The 20,036-nt window shown below is 37.5% G+C and overlaps 1 protein-coding gene across 2 annotated transcripts in view; it reads left to right on the top strand.

Annotated features, from left to right (window-relative positions):
* The window catches only part of PDE10A (phosphodiesterase 10A), a 195,931-nt gene that overhangs the window by 74,177 nt on the left and 101,718 nt on the right, over positions 1–20,036 (top strand). For both annotated transcript variants that reach the window (XM_075088069.1, XM_075088068.1), the window contains one exon: positions 12,350–12,478. In XM_075088069.1, the coding sequence (XP_074944170.1) occupies positions 12,350–12,478 (129 nt within the window). The remainder of the gene's footprint in view (positions 1–12,349; positions 12,479–20,036) is intronic.

The raw sequence follows: 20,036 nt of genomic DNA, 5'->3' as shown, positions 1-20,036 counted from the left end.
TCTCCATCCTTGGAGATACTTGGAGGCCGATGGGACGGGACCCTGAGCAAGCCGCTGTAGCTGACCCTGCTTGAGCAGGGGGTGGATTAGGTGATCTCTAGCGGTGCCTGCCAGCCTCAGTGAATCTGCAGTTCTTGTGTGCCTCCGATTCGGTGTTTAGCGATGCCAGATACCACTGAGCAAGCTGTATGTTCTCACATATTTTTCCAAATGGTAACATTAATGAAATAATATTATTAACACTGTTAGGGAAAAACTTGTGGTTGAGGAACAAAGCCTGAAACAATGTGTGGAATGAAACGCGTTTGGGGCTTTGTTGCACAACTCTTCACATGTTAGTGAGCTCTTAGCCACGTAAGTAGTCTCATTGACGTCAGTAAGACTTCTCCTATAAGCGTTCACCAGTGCAAGTAAGGGTTGCACAATGTATCCTTGTCTGTAATGTACAAGCGTATGTAACACAGTATTTAATTATCACTTCAAACCTCTTTTACTTCAGTGGCATATTCATTTAAATATCTCAAATTATACTGCTTTTCCTAGGCCATATTTTACTGACACAGAGATATCATCGCATCTATCACCATAAAAGCGAGCAGAGATAGCATCTCTGAAAAATCATCTTTCCTTCTGTTCATTTATATGGCTAAAAAAAGGGGTGGAAGAAAAAGCAAATAACTCTATTATATTTTAAGTAAATTGGAGTTTCTGACTTTTTTCTGACAGTTTGATGGAGTCAGTGCTTTACTTTCAGTGCTTAATTAGTCCAAAGGTAGACTTTCTTTTCCCCACAAAAGCATTAAATAGGCTTTTTTTAATTTTAAATGTCAAAGTTTAATTTTTTTACGAAGAGGCATCTTGTGTCTATATTTTATAGTAATACTGAAGGTAAGGTGAAAAAGCAATTTAAGATTAATTTTGTGGTACTCTCTGTATTTCAACTTTATTGCTAAAACATATGCTGTTGCACTTTTGTTGGGGTTGAGGGAAAACTATGCTATACTCTCTCACATTCAAGTGATAAAGCCAGAATCTCCTGTCACAAAACCTAATTTTTCTGAGACTTCTGGAAAGGTTCTATTTTTTAAACTTCTTTTGTTGTTGCAAGTATTTAAATTTGGTCAAGGTGCTTGATTAGGTTAGGGATTTTTCTGAAATGACTATAAGATAGTGCGTATGAATAGTTGGAGTTAAATCTCTTTGGAATTGTGAAATGCTGGAATAATAGTGTTATAATTTAGAAAAGTGATCCTGTTCCACTTTGGAAAGAGGATAGATGTAACTCATTCAGACTAGTGTGGTACCTTTACAAAGAGACGATCTCTAATACTGGAAAGAAAAAAATCTAAGCTAATAGTTACAATATGAAAAAAACCCTTAATTACTGGAAGCTGGAATAAGAAAAGTTGATACTGGAATTAAAATGGTTCTTTTAAAACTTTTTAAAATAGGTACACACATTTAGTACCTATTAGTAACCTGAGGAGATTAACTGGGAAATGTGCTACACTCTTTCTACAGCTTGAGTCTTTTATTTAAAATCGGATGTCTTTTTTCTTTTTTTAAATGATATGCACTAGTTCAACCTTCAGTTTATTAGGCTTATTGTGTAGTTAGCAGGTGACACTCTTTGTCTTAATTAGTAGGTCAGGATCTTGACAGTAGTTTGTATCTGTCCAAAAACAAATGAACCCATGAACATCATGGCTGAGTTTTAGATAAGGTAAGAATAGCACCCTGCAGCCTGCTCCTTGCATCCACTCTGAAGTTTTCCATTCATATACTCAGCAGACTTATGCAGAGTACAGTTACAGAAGCTGCAACATACATAATTTAAACAGACATGTATTTTTCTATGTCTTTTAGTTTAGTCATGATGTCTAGAAAAATGTTGGACTAGTATGGTTTGTTTTTGAAGAGCTTGCTTCCCATGAACCAGATCAAACCTTTCTGGATGCAGCAGTGTTAAGTTTCTTCTTAATAAGGTTTTTATTGACAGATTTCTCTGAGTTTTGTACTGTCTCATTTTGTAAAGGATGTTGACTGTACTTCTCTTTAAGCCTTCTAAGGGTGTAAGGTTGGAGGGGATTAAAAAAGAATTACAAATCCTTATCTGTGGTGCTGCAGATATGGTCCTGGTGCTGCCATAGTAGAGATGACTCAGGTGTCCAGTGTTGTTGGTAAGTAGTGTGTTATTTGACTATACGCAGTTGTTATTTAAGAAGAGTCCTGTGCCTTGGGAAACTGTCCTAACATGTCTACTAATGTAACTGCTAAGATGAAGTGGGATGCTCTTTCAAAAGGAAGAACATTCTCTGTATCCTATTCAGTAAAATAACAGAGTGAGACTTGGCACAGGCATGTAGTATCCTTCAAAAGAGGTTTCATCATGCTGGATCTTGTTTGTGGAGTAAGTTAAGTAGCATTTTAGGGAACAGCACTCTTAAGTTTATATTGGTATGTATATTATGAGGGATTTACAGAACTTTATTCATGGGAGTTCATTTGAAATAAATCAGAAGTAAAACTTTGGTAATAAAGACAGTGGGACTACTCTGGAGCCAGAAGAGTTTATTCAAATAGGGAGCTGCTCAGGGATCCGGTGTCAGGTGGGAGGAAGACATTACATCAGCCAGAAGGTATTGTCAGAGAGCTTATAAATCACGAACTTTGTCCCAACACCTGTATTCAAGGGAAGAGATTAATGGTTAGGTTTTAAGTAGTTCAATTTACAGCTGCACATGATCTTCCCAGGGATGAGATATGTGCAAGTCCTGAGTGACTTGACATTTTTCATAATGAGTTACAAATGAACTGTATTTGGTACTTGTCACTGTTAAATTGAGTATTACTGGCCAGGTGTATTTTGGGCAGGAGACAAGGTACCCCAGCTGTGTGTCTGCAGAAGAGAATAAAAAAGAGCAAATAATTATAAGCCATACTGAGAAGTTCCTTATATGTTTATAAATACGTTTTTGCTTGCTTTTGTGTGATGCATTATTTCTGAGTACGTTGATAATTAGTTTTATCAGTAACCTTAAGATCATACACAGCTTTGTCCTCAAGCAAAGATTTGAAATGAAATTTATTACAATTTGCAACTCCTAGAGCATTTCTGTATTCCTTTTGTTATCTTTTTGCTGAGTGTTAATTAAATCCCAAAATTTGGTCCCATCATGCACCTGGAAGAATAAAGCTTGTTACAGACCCCTCAGAGTTACTCCAAAGTGATAATTAGAACCGAAGAGAAGCTACTTTCAAACCAGGAAAGTAACATTCAGAGTTTTAAAAAGCCCCATACATCAAATAATGGATGGTATTACAGCGTAAAGCTATACGTGCTGTGCAGGATTATGCCATTAAGACAATTTGAAGTGTGTATTGATACCTTATGAAAAAATGATTATTCAAATTAGGAACACTCATTCATCCCATTAAGCATATGTATAATTCCTATGGAAATATTATAGGCCTTTTACGTCTAGCTCATGAAAACTGCTTTCATAAACACTGTTACATGGCTTTTTGCTTTTTAACTTAATACTGAAGCAGTGCTCAGAGCTGACAGTACTGTGCAGTTCTTGAGTGCTAGATTTTGGGAAACATAACCAGCTGAGTATCTGTACATATCTAGGGCTAAAGCTTGCAAGACGCTGGTAATACCAGAAGAACCACCGTGGAAGTTGGTGGAAACTAAAGGCGCTTATGTCCATGCATTGCTCAGCATCCAGCATCTTCAGATGCAAAGATACGTGCCTGGATTTTTCGTCAGGAATAAGGGATTTGAATTAAAGGATACAGGATGAGGTGGTTATTGGTATTCTTTCTGTATAAATGCATTCCAATTCTGCTTGGTTGAGCTGGTCTTTATTTTCACTCTCTAAAACTTAAGCAGCACTGCTGGTGTCCTGGCTGAAATGTTGCATCACATACTGCTGGCTGCTGTAGCCTCTGTACGAGTGACTGCGCTTGATTGTGGGTGAAACTATGATCTAAATGTATACAGATCTTGCAGTTTTATGCAGTGGCTGGAGGCTGGCATAATTCATCATTCATCTTTATATGAAGATTTGTAATGCTTAATAATAAAATTTATTATATGTGAAACAAACTGATGCTCTTTTTAAGTACAAAATCGACAGCATAGTCTTTTTGTGTACCACATTATTGTTTTTCACTGCTAATACTGTGAACGCCGGAGCTGTGTATTGTTTTCCTTCTAGGACTGCAGGTGGGAGTTGGAGGAGGAGGGGCAAAAAAGGTAAATGGAGCTGCTCACAGATGAGTTTGTGAATTAATTTTTCAAGAAAAGAGAAATGAAAAAGAGGTTTGACCATTGTGATTGCTTCTCGTTAGTGATTGTACTTTTTGCCAGACCAGTAATGTCAGTTTTCACAGAGTTCGGGCACTTGGTTGCATTACATTCCTGGATACTTAAATGGATTAAGATAAAAAGTCTGACTTGAAAAGGATATTCCAAAACTGACTGTGCCTGTGTTTTTGAATCCCGATGCTTTGAACAAAGAAGGGATTGATTTAATGGGATTAATGCTTAATCCAAATGAAGCAATGTACACACATGCCTTGAATGCTTTTGAGAATAACCACAAATATCATTTATAAGGTTCTGTAGAAAGATACAGAGAGGTGATCTTTGTGTAAGAAAGGGATGGGGCAAGACAGCTTTAAATAAAGGAGAACACAGGCAAAGTTGTGTTCAGATCAGCTCTTCTGGATTACTTTCAGATATTTTTAAGGCTTCTCTTTTTATACAAGTATGAAATTTATTTTCAAGTGCTGATTTTGAGGAAGTGTTACACATCTCTCTTCATCATTTTGATATTCCAGATGAGAAGATTTATTTTGATATTATACATTTTTTTACTTATAGTTGAGGTAAGACTGTTTTCTGTTTAAAATAATACCTTGTCTGGAAAGTGTTTATCATAATTTTTGATTCTTTTTTCTTGGCTTGCAGATTTTTTGTGTGACACAATAGATTGTTACTTACTTGGACAAATTATGACTTTGCCCATATTTGCTATGACTCCGTGGCCCCTCATCTTTCAGGGAAGAATTGTGTATTAAACCGAACAAGCCAATTGGGTTTGGTTTCTTTTTATTTATTTATTTTTTAAAAATGTTAACAGATGCGACATTTACAGTTATTTCCTTTCATCTTTATTAATAAAAGCTTTCTTGATACATAAAATCCTTCCAATTTCTTATATTTACCAATGCATACCCTCACAATGCATTTTCAAAGCATTAGATTCTGTCTAACTGGGCAAAAGGTATGTCATATGCATCAAACACTGTTGCAGGGGTTTTGAGAGAAGCAAAGATGCAGTCTTTCAGAGTGTAGCTGTTCTAGGACAAAATGCCGAGCCTCAATAAGTATTAGGCTGGGTCATCGAAAATTTTTATCCATTCTCCCCTGCCTCCCCCCGTGCCCCCCCAGCCTGGGAATCAGAAACTTTAGGTGAAAAAGTGTCTTGCCTAATCATGAGTTTTGATGGAGTTAGTGGTTTTAGAAAAAGACCAACTATCAAAACACTAATGAAAAAATTACAAGAACTGCTAATGATGTGACTGACTCATGTTGCTAAATGGAGCAGATTTTTAAACATAGCTCTAGGCTTCAATTCTTTCAGCTCATTCACAGTCAGTTCTGCTTTATACTGAGCTCAGTGAAGCTATTCTCAGGGGAGAGTGCAGTACGGCATGGATTAAGGGTCAGAGAGTTGGAGCCTTTAATTGATTCAGTACTACACAGGTTATCTAATATTTAAGAAGTGTTTTAAATATTTTAGGCAGCTTAAAAAGCCGAAAGCAAAAACATAATTTTCAAGTGATTTTTGCCCTTTTTAAAATTTATTTTTATTAAAGGAAGGCTGTTGGAGATTGGCTCAAAGGGAAGGAGTAATTACAGATACTTGATGTTTGAAGGAGGTCTTGTTTCTTAGTTTATTTTTGAATCCAGCTATGCTATATCTGGGACAGTAAACTAACAGTGCGAAGGAGCATTGTTATGTACTGGACTTTTTTTTGTCTGTGCTGTTACATTGTTAGAATGGCTCTTGGCAGCGCATTGGCCAAAGCCAGCTAGTGGTGTCCCAGGCAGGTCCCTGGAGTTGCTTTCGAGTAGGGTCAGGATAGGACGGTGCCCAGCGGGCAGTCAGCGTGTATTCCCGTTCCAGTTTTCTGGAGGTCAAGAGAGCTTAATATTAAGGGTAGAGGAAGTTATAAGCCACTCGGTTTCAGGTCAGAGAAAAGCCCTTGACATGCTCAGTTTACTGGCGTGGACAAGCCTACAATGTTGCCTTGCAGTACCATTACAATTTAAACCAGTAAAGTGAGTTTCTAAGATGGTGAGTTCGGTATACTTTGTCTCATCTGCTCAAAAAGCATTTTCTCCCTTAAGATAGAAGTAACAGTGGTTTATAACCCCCTCCCCCCCTTTTTTTTAAAAAGTGTTGATATCCAGTTATTTTCCAAAGAGTATTTCACTGACATCTTAAGAGGACAGCAGCATATAAGACTGTGACAGTGTTCACAGTTTCTGTCTCTCCTAAAGCCTAACATAGACATAATGAGGATTGTGGTAATCAACAGGGTGAATATGAACGTGTTTATTACATGAATCTTCCTATTCCATAAGCTCTGTCCACTCTTATGCTTTATTCTTTATCAGTCATTCAAAAATACATTTAATTTGGAAACTGTCTTCACTCACGTGAGGCTTTTTGAAAAATATTTGTGCCAGTACCTGTAAAATTATCTGCTTACATAGTACACTCAGCTGCAATGAAAGTTCCCTAATTTTCTCTCATCTTAGTAGGTTTTTTAGTGCTACAAGTTTTCTTTTTGATTTATGAAGCTGTTGGTTTACTTACACTGGACAGTGGGAGATTGCTCAGTGAATTCAGTTGATCTCTTCTAGGGTTCCACCTGATGTTATCACTGATGAAATGTTGGAGTTGTTGAAATGAAAGCTTTACTGGTAGATGATATGGGGAATCCAGGCTTGAGCAGGCCAGGCAATCACTAAATCAAGCAGTGTGCAATACTCATGCTGGCTTTGTATGGGACACAGAAATACAGGTATATTGGAAGGAGGTGGTGCTGCTGAGTATTTTGTTTTCTTTTGGCTTTTAGTGTAAGTACTAACAAAACCAGTCAAAGTCCTAGTTATGCTTTTGCAGCCCAAATGATCTAGTCCTGGTACACTGCTGAAATAAATAAAAAACCCAAAAGATAGTTTCTTGCAGTGGTTCAGAATATACGTGAATAACTGTTCCACTTCAAATAACTCTGCTAAACTTGCTAAATTATCTTCAGGTAAAGGTTTCTTTATTCTTTTCCTTTAGTGAAATGAAGCCTGTTTTTTAAGTTTTGATCATAGGACCACTGAAAAGATAGTTATTTGTTGAACCAGTCTATCACAAACATTTGGCTTTCTGCTTTATGTTGAAATTACTGGACTGTGATATTTGGTAGCAATATTTGTATTTTCTATAGTTATTTTACTAAAATAAGAAAGGGAATAAATCCACCCACAATTCTCTCTTCAACTATGTATATTTCTGCTATTAATTTCAGTGACAATAAACTATTTCTTGTAGTTTGTGAAAGAAAAAAAAAAAACAACAAAACCAACCCCAAACACTTTTATACATGCTCCATTGAAAGCCAGGGAGTTATTTAAAAAAATCCCACAACACTACCACCAAAACAAACCAACCCCAACCGCAAAACACAAAACCAAAGTTTTGATAGACTGGCATGAGCTATGCCAAATTGGATGAACTGCTCGAGCCTCAGGCATATGCAAAGTGGAAAAACAGGATTATTGTTTATGTGGTAGAGTGCACTGTTACATCAGTTTGTAGAAATATTGTAAGTAAATACAATTACTGTTGATGTGTATACTTCATGCTCCACACAAGTGTTGATGAACAAGTATGAGAGAAGTCTTGGCAGCCCTGGAGGTGATGGGAAGCTCCATGTTGCATAGAGTGTGCTGTGGAAATAGACTCCTGTCTCGACTACTCTGTGGGTCCCATAGTAGTAAGGGGAGAAGAAAGGAGTAGTGGAGAAGCATTTCTAAAGTGAATGCATGTAGAAGTGTTTCCTGCCCAAACACTTAAGACCAATACATTAGTAACAGAAAAATTAATAACCAGCACTGGCTTGTGTTTTGTTTGTTTAGTTCTAATTCTGTAAATGATACCTGATTGGCATGGTAGACTTTTGGTTCCTGAATTTGGGTGTAAGTATTATTGTCCTGTTATTCAAATGTTATTAATCAGTGCCTCTGAATCCTCAAATATTTTTTTTTCATATTTCAGAAAGAAAAAGATTACAACAGTTCAATAGAGAGATTAACAAAAATATATGTACCAGAAGTTTTCAGGAACATGTGTATGTTCAAGAGAGCAAGTGTGTCCATCATTGAACCTATGCATGGTCTTATGTAAAAATCTTATTCTTATATACATCTTACAATGTAGGCTTTATATATATATGCCATAAAATAGTTGTAATGCACAGGTGTAAAATGCTTTTACATTCAAGCTTCTTTACATTTTTTGCCCTAATGTAAACAAAACACAGAATGTTTAAGCTGCTTCTTTAGGGGTACTTTCTACTAATATTATATTTTTTTAATGTTACATTTTGTGAAGTTACAATGTGTTCTTGCTAGTTTTGGTGGTGGGTTTTGTGTATATGGCTGTAGCATGTGTTTTCCGACACAGTAGATTAACAATTAGGAGGACCGATACGTCTGCTTTAATCTATGTAGAAAATAGATTTAAGTTACTCCTTTTTTAACTCTGCAAATGTAGTTTTAAATCCTGTTATGCTTGCTCCCATCTACAAATCTGATTTTGAAAAAGTACATCTGCACAGATGCCTTTAGTGAAATAAAGGAGGGTAATTTAAAGACTGTTGCAGGTTTTCTTATATCAGCTCTGTGGATCACTTCTCTGTATAAGTACCCTCAGGTTGCTGAAATTGCAGGATATCTGGAATGGAAATTAAACTCCTGACATGTAGACTGAGGTCTTATTTCAAATTGACATTTTGTTGAATTCTGATGTGTATGTTATAAAAAACACAACCCATAAAGGTTTGAATCAAGGAAGTATTTCCATGAAAGTCAAGGAATACATATTTCACACGTAAAGTTAGGGTTATTTTCACTGAAAACACAAATCAACCCTTCTAGAATTTGAGTTGCTAATTTTAGAAACTTTTCCTAGTTTCTTACTGGAAGCAAAAAATTTTTGCAGGATAAAGACAACCTGGAAGTAGCAGGCATTTTCTGACAAACATATGTTGATCATTTTTCATCCAGAACTTAAAAGGCAAATAAATTTTGATGACTTTCTAATGGTTAACTCTGGTAAATCTTCAAAACGCTATGGTCTTTATGAATGGTTCTCCAAACACGTTTTGTTTTCAAATTCTACTACTATGAAATTAGAAAGACTTACTTTTTCAAGGTATTACATTTTTCTTAGTTGAGCAAATTACAAAATTTGCTGATGTCTGATTTTTAAGTATGTGAGGTGATACCTGTATTGGCTGAAAAACCTTTTAATTCATGTGGCACATGTTCTTTATAGATACATTTATGATCTAAATTTACAAACTATCACCTAAGGTTAAACAAAATAGTGGGGTTTTGTTTGTTTTCCCCTCACCTGCTGAGCATATTCTGCTCTGTGGTGGGTAGACCCTGGCAGGCTGCCAGGTGCCCACCAAAGCTGCTCTATTGCTCCCCCTCCGCAGCTGGACAGGCGAGAGAAAATATAACAAAAGGCTTGTGGGTCAAGATAAGGGCAGGGAGAGATCACTCATCCATTACCATCACTGGTAAACCAGACTCAATTTAGGGATATTAGCTTAATTTATTACCAATCAAGTCAGAGGAGGGTAATGAGAAATAAAAACACCTTCCCCGACCCCTCCCTTCTTCACGGGCTTTACTCCCAATTTCTCTGCCTCCTCCCCTCCAGCAGCACAGGGGGAAGGGGAATGGGGGTTGTGGTCACTTCATCCCATGTTGTTTCTGCTGCTCCTCCCTCCTCAGAGCGAGGACTCCTCACATTCTTCCACTGCTCCAGTGTGGGGTCTCTCCCACAGGAGACAGTCCTCCATGAACTTCTCCAATGTGGGTTCTTCCCTTGGGCTGCAGTTCTTCATGAACTGCTCCAGCGTGGGTCCCTTCCACAGGGTGCAGTCCTTCAGGAACAGATTTCTCCAGTGTGGCTGCCCCCCAGGGTCACAAGTCCTGCCAGCAAATCTGCTCCGGTGTGGGCTCCTCCCACCATGGGTCCAGAGGTCCTGCCAGGAGCCTGTTCCAGTGAAGGCTTCCCATGGGGTCACAGCCTCCTTTGGGCATCCACCTGCTCTGGCGTGGGATCCTCTGTGGGCTGCAGGTGGATGGATATCTGCTTCACTGTTAACCCCCATGGGCTGCGGGGGCACAGCCTGCCTCACCAGGGTCTTCACCACAGGCTGCAGGGCAATCTCTGCTCTGGTGCCTGGAGCACCTTCTCCCCCTCCTTCTTCACTGACCCTGGTGTCTGCAGAGTTGTTCCTCTCACATATTCTCACTCCTCTCTCTGGCTGCAGTTGTGCAGTTTTCTGTTCCTTCTTCTTAAATATGTTATCCCAGAGGTGCTACTGCCGTCCTTGATGGGCTCGGCCTTGGCCAGCAGCAGGTCCATCTTGGAGCCGGCTGGCACATGCTCTGTTGGACATAGGGGAAGCTTCTGGCAGCTTCTCACAGAAGCCACACAAAACTAACACGTGCTTTTACTGATTTAGGAAGAATCTTTTCTTCTTTACTAACAAAAATCAGGATGCTCACTTAGCTCTCTTAATTCAAGTGATCCAGATCTGGAGATTCTTGCCTGTGAGTGGGAATGTTGTTACTGGAGGCTATGATATCCGCCACAAACTACTGCCTGTATTGATTAAGAGAAGGGGTATTTTAAACCAGGTTTGGGCTGGTGAGGGCTGATGTGGTGGCAATGACATGGCGCAGTTGGTGTGGGGAGTGTGGCGTGTGTGGTTGGCTCTCTGCAGGCGGGAGGAGTTGGTTTGTATTCTGGGATTGCTTTCTGGTATTACTTTCTGAAGGTTTTCATAGTAAACATTTACAAGATATTTTACACATTACAGTAGTTGACTAGCATTTAAATTACACTATAGCTGTCTTCAGCGTGTTCTGATACTGCGTGAAGCATAGAATTGGAAAATTAATCTTTTATAGCACAGATACTCTCCAAAAGAGGCCAGTGTTGTCTGGGGGGGAGTTTCTCTTCTGCTGAACCTAGGCTACTTTCTGTGGAGAATTTACAATTATGTTTATATACTCACAACACAAGAGGAGAAGGAATATTTAGAGTCATTACAGTGGTTGTTAGTCCTCTTCCCCTCAGATCTCATTAAAGCGTTTGTCCTTGGGGTGCCTGCTCCCTTTGTGGCAGCCTGGAGCTTAGTCCCTTGAGACAGGTGTGCTTCTTTCCTGCCCTCCCTCGGAAAGCCTTTGCACTTTGGAGTTCACCTCCCTGCAGCCAGTGGTTTTATTCGGGGGATTTGTGAAGAGTATTATCAGATTGTAATTCTATGAATCTGGGAATTTATTTATGATTGTGTCAGGGATCTGAGATTCTTAATTTTTCTTCTTTTTCCGAACCATGTACTGGAGTTTGCTTTTTGTTGCAGATATTGTAATGGCCTTTAATCTACAATGACTTTTATTTTTATAACTGAATTACTGAGGCAATGGAAGCCTTAGCATGTGAAAGCAATTGATATTTCTAGAGTTACTGAAGTAACTCCAGTATTTAAAAATTGCCCTTGCTTGTGGTGTTGCATAATAGTTTTTGTCGCTTTTGCTGCCACTTGCAGTGAGAGTACTGAATTTGATGCTCTACGAGAAATAGTAATTCATTTTCTTCTGTCTCCTTCCACTCTGTTTCTTTATCAATATATCATCGTGCATAGCTTGGAAATAAGTAATTTAAGAGTCATAATCATAGCATAAACTCCTTCCTGGCTATTTCTCCCAGGTAATGTTTGTGAGTACTCCTGTAGCGGACTTTTTGTACACAGTATTTTGCATGGATATGCTTCGCCTCTGCTATTTTCTCTATGACAGCTCATTTTTTTTGACTGGATATTGTTCTGTCTGGGAGGAGGCAATTTAAATAAGCATGTATTCAATTACAGTGTTAAAGAAAAGAATATTGATTGTTGCTGGCATCTAGGTATTGTTTCATAAGAGGCATTTCATGCCAATAATGTAATCAATTAATATTCTCTCTTTCAGGTTTAACGGATGAAAAAGTGAAGGCCTATCTTTCTCTTCACCCCCAGGTACTGGATGAGTTTGTGTTGGAAAGTGTAAGTGCGGAAACTGTGGAAAAATGGCTAAAAAGGAAAAATAACAGACAGGAAGGTAAGTGTGATTAATATTTAACTTCGAACAGCTCAGTTCTTATTTCTAGATTTAAAAAGAAAATCTAGTTTTGTTAAAATTTGACTGTTATATTTTTTGTCTAGGTTCCACTATTTTTTGAAAGGCTGAAGTGGTTAATAATTTTAAAAATATTTTCAGCCTTTTGGCATTTCTTTTTTGGAATACCCTGGTGTTCTTTTTGGAGGTTCAGTTTACCCATTTTGAGTTGCAAACCTGTAATATCTGTTATATTAGTGTATGTTTTGAGAACAAAATTTGGTCTTCTTGGATCTAAAATTGGTAAGTTTTGAATTAAATTTATGCAGTACATGCAGGATGTAAGCCTCAGTAAAATCCTGGATATACTGTCCAAAAGTTCCTACTTGGAACATGCATTAAGTCAATACAAGCGTTGACACAGAGATTATAAAGCACTGTTTTGAATTCTGGAGGTGTTTCTTTTGGGTTACTTTAGGTATAATCCCTCACATACTAGGCCTAGAAAACTGTTCCTTATGAGTCGGCCTGGATTGACAATGATCGTAAATTTTGTAATGGTCTTAAATTCTGTGTGCAAGCATAAGATTCTTGCAATTCTAACAGTTATTTGGAATGTACCAAGCAGTATGTAAAAGGGATTATCAAGAAGATGAGGAAGGAAACACTGATTTTACTCTGGATGTGCATTACCTTGTGACTGACTTCTAAGGTGCTTGGGGTTTTAAGTTCTGGTGATAATTCCCATCTTAAAGGGGCTGTTGCTGCTTCCTAGAAGATAACTGAGTGTTTTCTGCTGAATTATAGAAGAAGATGATGGTGGGCAGGGGACAGAAAAGGCTATGTTGAGCCAGTTTTTTGGTGGTGATGACTATATATCTGATGCTAAGGTGGTAGTACAGTTTTGTTGATGTAAAGAGGTTACCTAATAGAAGAGTTTTAAAATGTAGCAATAAATCACTTGTTTACTACTTCCTTTGTGGTTTACAAACTGTAGCACTGCAGGATGGCTATCAGTATAATCCACAAATGCAGTCAGAAAAACAGCATTATGAATCAAGTGCATAAGTCATGACAATGCATGTTGTAGACAGAAGAGAAAAAATACTTTGATGTTACCAGACACAAATACTACTTATTTTAAAGAGCTGTGTTCCTGTGAAAATTATTATTTTCTCTAAGGTGCTTGGAATCACTATAAAAAAATCATCACTTGTTTGAAACACAATTTATAGTCTGGGTCAGGATCTTGATGCTAAAGCTGGATGAATGCTTTTGGTAACATTTCAGCTTCAAGAACCTTATATTGCTAGTTGGGGTTTATTACCAGTTGTTCAAAGTTTCCCTTTTTTTGTTTTTGGGGGTGGTGGTGATGGTGGTGGTGTATGACCTGAAAATACATTTTTGTGGAAGTGCTCATAAAACTTTTTGAGTCAACCACAAAAGCAAAGTAACTGCTGACCATTGTCTTAGCAAGGTTTTAACATGAATAACTGCAATGGTGTAATTTTTCCATTGTTTTCTTAAACTATAAAACTGCTGGTTTATGGCTAACTCTCCTGAAACTGTTGAATTAAGTGTCAGACAATAGTTATTCTATCATTATCATTCAGCTTTATATGTTATCATCAAGCGGGTCTTTCTGCTTTCCCTACTACTTCCTTTTTGCTGACAGTGATCTTTAAGGTGGTCTTATTTATTGCACTAAAGGCAGTTATGCAGATGTGGCTTTCTTAGTGCTGGATCTTCAGATGAAAGTAAGTAGAACCAGATTTAAAACTACACTTGCCAAGTCAAAAAGAATAATCTGAATGCGTTTTGTTTCTGAATGAAAAAAATACTGATTAGCCTTATCTGTGATTTTCTTCTGGAAAGATAAAGGCTATAGCCATATAACGTGTCTGATAACAAAAAAAATATTAATTTGTCAGAATGCAATATTTTTAGGAAAGGAACTTGCTAGATGATTTACTCAGTTGACATTATGTATGTTCAAATGCTACTGCCTGAGTAATGGTGGCAGTGAGAAATGAGGAGAAGATGGAACTGATTCTTTTGGTGTCAGCATGGATCTGTGGTGACTAAAGTGCATATGTAACCTAACTCACTTTACATCAGAGGGGTATAATTTTCCCTCTATCCCTCTTGCTTTATTGTAGTCTGCTTAACAAATGTTCACATCATGTAATGTGATACAGACAGAAAAATAAGCTTTGTTTTTATTAGAAAGTTGCCAGGCAGGCGAAGTGCTGTTTTGAGAGCTCTGGCTTTGTGTCTGTACTCTTATACGCTGGTGACGCAGAACAGTCATTAACCTATATGCAGAAATTGTGTCCTGCCTGCTTTACAGGCATCCAGCTGTGTGTGCTCTTCAGCCAGAAGTCAATGGGCCTGCAGCCAGGGTAGTTTATCTGAATTTCATTAGCATGAACATAAACTGAAATGTCTGATTTGAACTTAAATGAACCAAACTTTATCTGTGACTGAGATTCACTGAACTAGTTACTTTAGAGGGATTTTAGTTTTTTTTAAAACCCGAAGTATTAAAAAAGGAAGCAATCAGTAAATACTGCAGTGTTTAAGGCATAACTATATCCCAAAATAGCATGAGTTGTGTCATCAGTGTGTACCAGATAAATCTTGTATCTATCACAGTAAATGCTAGATTGAAAGTCTCTCATGACAGGTTCATGGTGATCTACCTTGCATTTTGAGATATTTTTAAATTTTTTAGTATATTGGAGAAAACCTGCAAAGATAGTACTAGGAAGGGAAGCTGCTCATACAGAGTTGGGTATTCACTGCAACTTTTTGAACCCTGACTATTATCTACCAATAAAATCCATGCTTGAAGAACACCCAGGCCTTGTATTGTTGCACCCAGCATTTCCAAACAACTCGATTTGTAATAAACTAACCCTTGAGTTTTAAATTTTTCATATCCAGATCACAGCTGAGTTAGGCAGGACTCTGAATCATATTGGAGCACAAATTGGACTGCTCCTCATGCAAAGTATTTTTGATTGGATTTTGCAAGCAAAATTTAACCAAGTAAGAGGGTGCCTTGATTAGAGAAACTGATTAGATATTTTGGGGTTCATTTTAACTCTTCAAAGCTGTTTACATATTAGCTATGGAAGCAACTTGTTTACAGATTAAGGCTACTACTTTTAGTCTGAGGTCTGGTCTGTACTTCATGCAGTATGGCCTCATGGGATCTTTCATGAAGTTCATAGATCAGAAAGACATCTTCATATAGACACTTTAAAAAGTGCCTTTGCTTGTATATCTAATCTTACTTGAGGTACTGATGTAAGTTATACCAATAAGATGCATGATTTTGCTTTAAAGATTCATTAAAGATACATCTTGATAGAAGGCAAGTTTTTCAATGGACTTTAAGAGTTAACCTGCCAGAAGGAGATCTTTCTTTTTCAGATGTCTAGGTATAATACTCACAGAACTCAAAAATACCTTCCATTTGTCGTCTTCCATGTCCTTCAAGCAAAAGTAACAGATGATTGTAGCATCTTCCATAAGATATGGAAGTTTTAGGTTCTGCTGGGTAGATCCTCATCTCCCAACAAACTTCTCAGAAAAATATTTACAAACTCCGACCTTAATTATAGTATTTGAAGCTTCACTGCCACAACACTAAGAAGAGGCTAAGCACATTGATTATAAGCCACATGTGCATCTTCTACACTGCTGATACTGAATTTTACAGGTGTGTCTTCTAATTTTTTAATGGTGTTTTTGTATAGGAAGAAAGGACAAACTATGCTGACACAGAATTTCTACCTAGAAAGCTTCCTGTATAACCTCTTGCTCTGTGGGAGCAAAGTTATCACTTCCCTAAGGGGATGGCCCTCATGTTCATCAAAGTGCCTGATCATGTGCTTAATTACTGCTGAATCTGGACACATCAACAACAGGTTTATACATTATTTTCGTCCAGCAATACTTGCCAAAACCATGTAAAGCTATGTATAATGAGAACTTAAGGTGCTTTGCTACCATACAAATGCTGTTGTTAATTCTTAAATACAATTTTTAAAGATTTTTTTTTTTAATGGAATATTACCTATAGAATAGCACATTCAGTACACAATATGATACTGATTATACACACCAGAAGTTACCGTCTGTTAAGTGCAGTGGATGTATTGCATTTACAGGAATAAAAAAATTTCATAATTGACCTGTTTAAAAAAAAAAGTGAAGACATTAGAAAATTAATTGCTTAATATAATGTTAGTGTGATATTGCTGTAATGTTTATTCAGGATGTGTAGTCCTCAAGAAGATAGCACATAATTTTTCTTGGGCTTTGAAAACCAGTAGGATTGATTGTCTTAGGGTAAGTCTAAGGTACTGCCATCCAAGGACTTATATTTCCATTTATGGACTTTATACTGTGCTGTAACCTGCTGTACATTCAAGCAAGAGAACGTTTTATATGTAATGTGACCAAAATATTTAGCATTTTCTGATACTTCTTTACATGAGTTGTTTAAACAGAAACATTGAATTCTTTTATGGACTGTTGGTTTTTCCTGTTGTGCTTTCCTGTATCCATTAATTTCCTGTCAGTGTTAAATAAGTGCTATTCGATAGTTATGCTGTTGCTAATATGATGCAAATGATTAAATGAGTGTATTTGGTTGTTTCAGTTAAAGGACATTTGTGAACATTCAAAGTACTTTTTTATTTATCATTACACAATAAATCAGAGTGTATTCATTGCTACTTTTATGTAATTACTGCAAGCAGTCTGGCTGACTGCAGTATAAAATGTAGTTCTTCATTAGTCATTTAAATGCAGGATTTTCTTATGGCGTATCTCATTCTTGTGTTGTTTCTTGTGAAGCAAGTATGAAAACTCTGTGTGGGTTCAGAATACAGATTAAGCCCTGAGTCTGTCATTTTTTTAGCTCAGCCATTTTGCTTTTTAACCTTTTCCCTTTCCTTTCTGTGTGGTCTAGAAGAGGGCAAAGATGGCAATCAGATTTGGTGCATTGGATGGCTTTAAGTTTGGCAGAGGACTGGAAGCAGTCATTTCTGGATATACTCATTCTAATATTTTGGGAAATCACTGTTGCTTCCCTTTGGTAGATTATCAAGGAGGCTTCACGAGGAAAGATGTCTGCATAAAATCCCTCACCCACAAGTTCCTTTAGGTCTTCCCAATATACTACATAAGTACCTGTGATAGCTTTCAGTGAGCTAATTGGGCATAGAAAGGATAGTTAAAGACGCTTCCTTTTCTCTATAGTCTGTGTTGAGCTGAAGGTTTTGGTGACTGTAATGGTTCTGGTGCCTGAGGTAGGTAGTTTAAGCCTGATACTTTCTGTGGTCTTTAGACAAAGAAGCCTTCTTTTCTTTTTAGTCTTTTTTTCTGTGCTAGAGAAGGGATTGCAGGAATAGGATCTGTAGCAAAAGACTTCGTCATACCCAGACTTTGAGACTATATACTGAGAGAGAATTTGTTTAATAGTCCTTTAAGGCTAATACTAAGAAAAATTGTGCTAAGCTGCATCATTAAAATGTAAAAAAAAAAAAAAAAAAAAAAATAATAATAATAAAAAAAAAATCTGTGATCCAAAATAGACTGAAAATGGTTTCTTTTTTGGTGCTGCAGTTTCAGATATTGAGATATCAGCATAAGGTGCTTTAAAGTTTGCTGCAGTCCTGTGAGAGAGAAAGTAGTGAGTTTTGGAGAGATGTTGATGTGTGGCTCTATTTAGGGAGCAAGTCTGTACTTAGGTATTTATTGTTAAGCAATACTGAAGTACGATTTTCTACAATAAATCATAGTTATTCCTTTATTTGCTTTTTTAAATAGGTAGGTTGTTCCTGCTTTTAAATTATGCTGTGCAGAGGAATGCTATTTGCACTTTGGCTAAGACTGTTAAATACGTGAAAAGATGCATTACAATAAGTAGAGACAGAATATATGAAAAGATAAATGTAAGCAGGAAGAGTATATGTATGCTAAATATGTCAGCTTGTTGCCAGAATAAAAAAGAAAAAACATGGAGCCTATGCTTGATTTGCTAGGTTTTGAGGACTGTGCATTTCCATGCTAACTAATCAGAAATACTTGTTCCATAGCGTAGGGTAGTAGTTGTAGCACTGTAGTGAAGGATAATCAGAAGCTGGAGACTATCACTGTTGTGATACTCCACAGCTTGCTGCAGTTCTGACATCTCCCCAACCTAGGCAAGAGGAACTGATATGGCAGCATGTTAATGACCTCCTTGATTTATAATTAGGCTGTCTTAATATTTCATGGATGCTGCAGACATGCTGTTTCATTCTGATGCAGCCCTGCTGTGCTTATGTTTGTGATATCCAAGCAGGCAACAAATACTTGCCAAAAAGCAAGAGTGAATGTGGAATGATTTGGGTAATGCATGTCTCGCACCACTGACACCATAGCAGTAGCTCTTAATGCTTATTACCAAACCCCACTATTTACAGATTTTGATGCCTTTCTTAGTTTTTTTTTCTGAAATAAGACAGAAAAGATGAATCCTCCAGTCCCATTCTCCCCAGTACAAGTGGCATAACTGCTTGCCCTGTTTGTACTCTCTTACCTCGGTGTCTGCTAATGGCCAGCTGGAGACAAGATGTTGGGCTAGGTGGTCTTGTTGGTCTGAACAATGTAACTGTTATGATGCTGACAGATGCTACTTTCCTGGGGTAATATGCAGACTGATAAAATTGTCTTTACTGTGAATGTTTTTGTCAGAAAATATGCAAAAATATCTTGGGGCTTGACTGCATAGACCCTGTTCCTCCGTGTATTTGGTATAGTCCTTCCTCAGAGATACAAAAGTCTACTGAACAGTTTTATGGAGTAGTTTACAGGTTGTCATTTCTCATGTGTCTAGAAAGTTTATGTTAGTGTATCAGGATTTCAGAGGCAGGCAGATGAAGTGATGGCACTTCCCAGAGCTATGGTAGAACTCTACATGGGAATGCCATTTTAGTCCAGATGATGAAAAAGGCATATGTCCATCACAGGTACAGAAAAACTTTGGAGCTGATTTCTGGGGAAACTGTTGTATTGTGCCGTTGCTTTTAAAAATTATTTTGTTGCTGCGTCATTTCCTGAAACAGTCAGTATAATTGTCCAAGGTGAAATTGTTTCTTCCCTGTGTGGCCAGGACAATGGGGTTTTTATTGTTTTCCCTGAGTTGACCAGAAGAGAGCCAGCTTAGAAGTGGGTTGATTTTGGCCCTGAAAATACTGAGGAGGAGTTCTCTCTGTTGTGTTGGCAGGCTGATCCTTTGGGCAGCAAAAAGGTTAGTGGAAAGGATATATAGGTCAGATAGATCAGGAATTTTTAGGTAGTGATAGTACAGAAATATTGAGCAGTGGCTTTCTGGTAGATAATACTGAGGTCTTGAGTGGTGATGATATTTTTAGTTCAGTATGTGTCTTGGTGTTGAAGCAGTTACTGATTTTATTCTTTGTTATCTGAATGGCTATCACTAGCAAACTCCAAACATCTGCAAAATAAGCCTGGTACATTAGTTGAATGTATTTCTGGATTG

This window comes from Phalacrocorax aristotelis, chromosome 3 (assembly GCF_949628215.1).
Source record: "Phalacrocorax aristotelis chromosome 3, bGulAri2.1, whole genome shotgun sequence".
In the NCBI taxonomy this organism is placed as follows: domain Eukaryota; kingdom Metazoa; phylum Chordata; class Aves; order Suliformes; family Phalacrocoracidae; genus Phalacrocorax; species Phalacrocorax aristotelis.
Note: the sequence above shows the minus strand (reverse complement) of the source record. Positions and strands in the feature narration are given on the sequence as shown.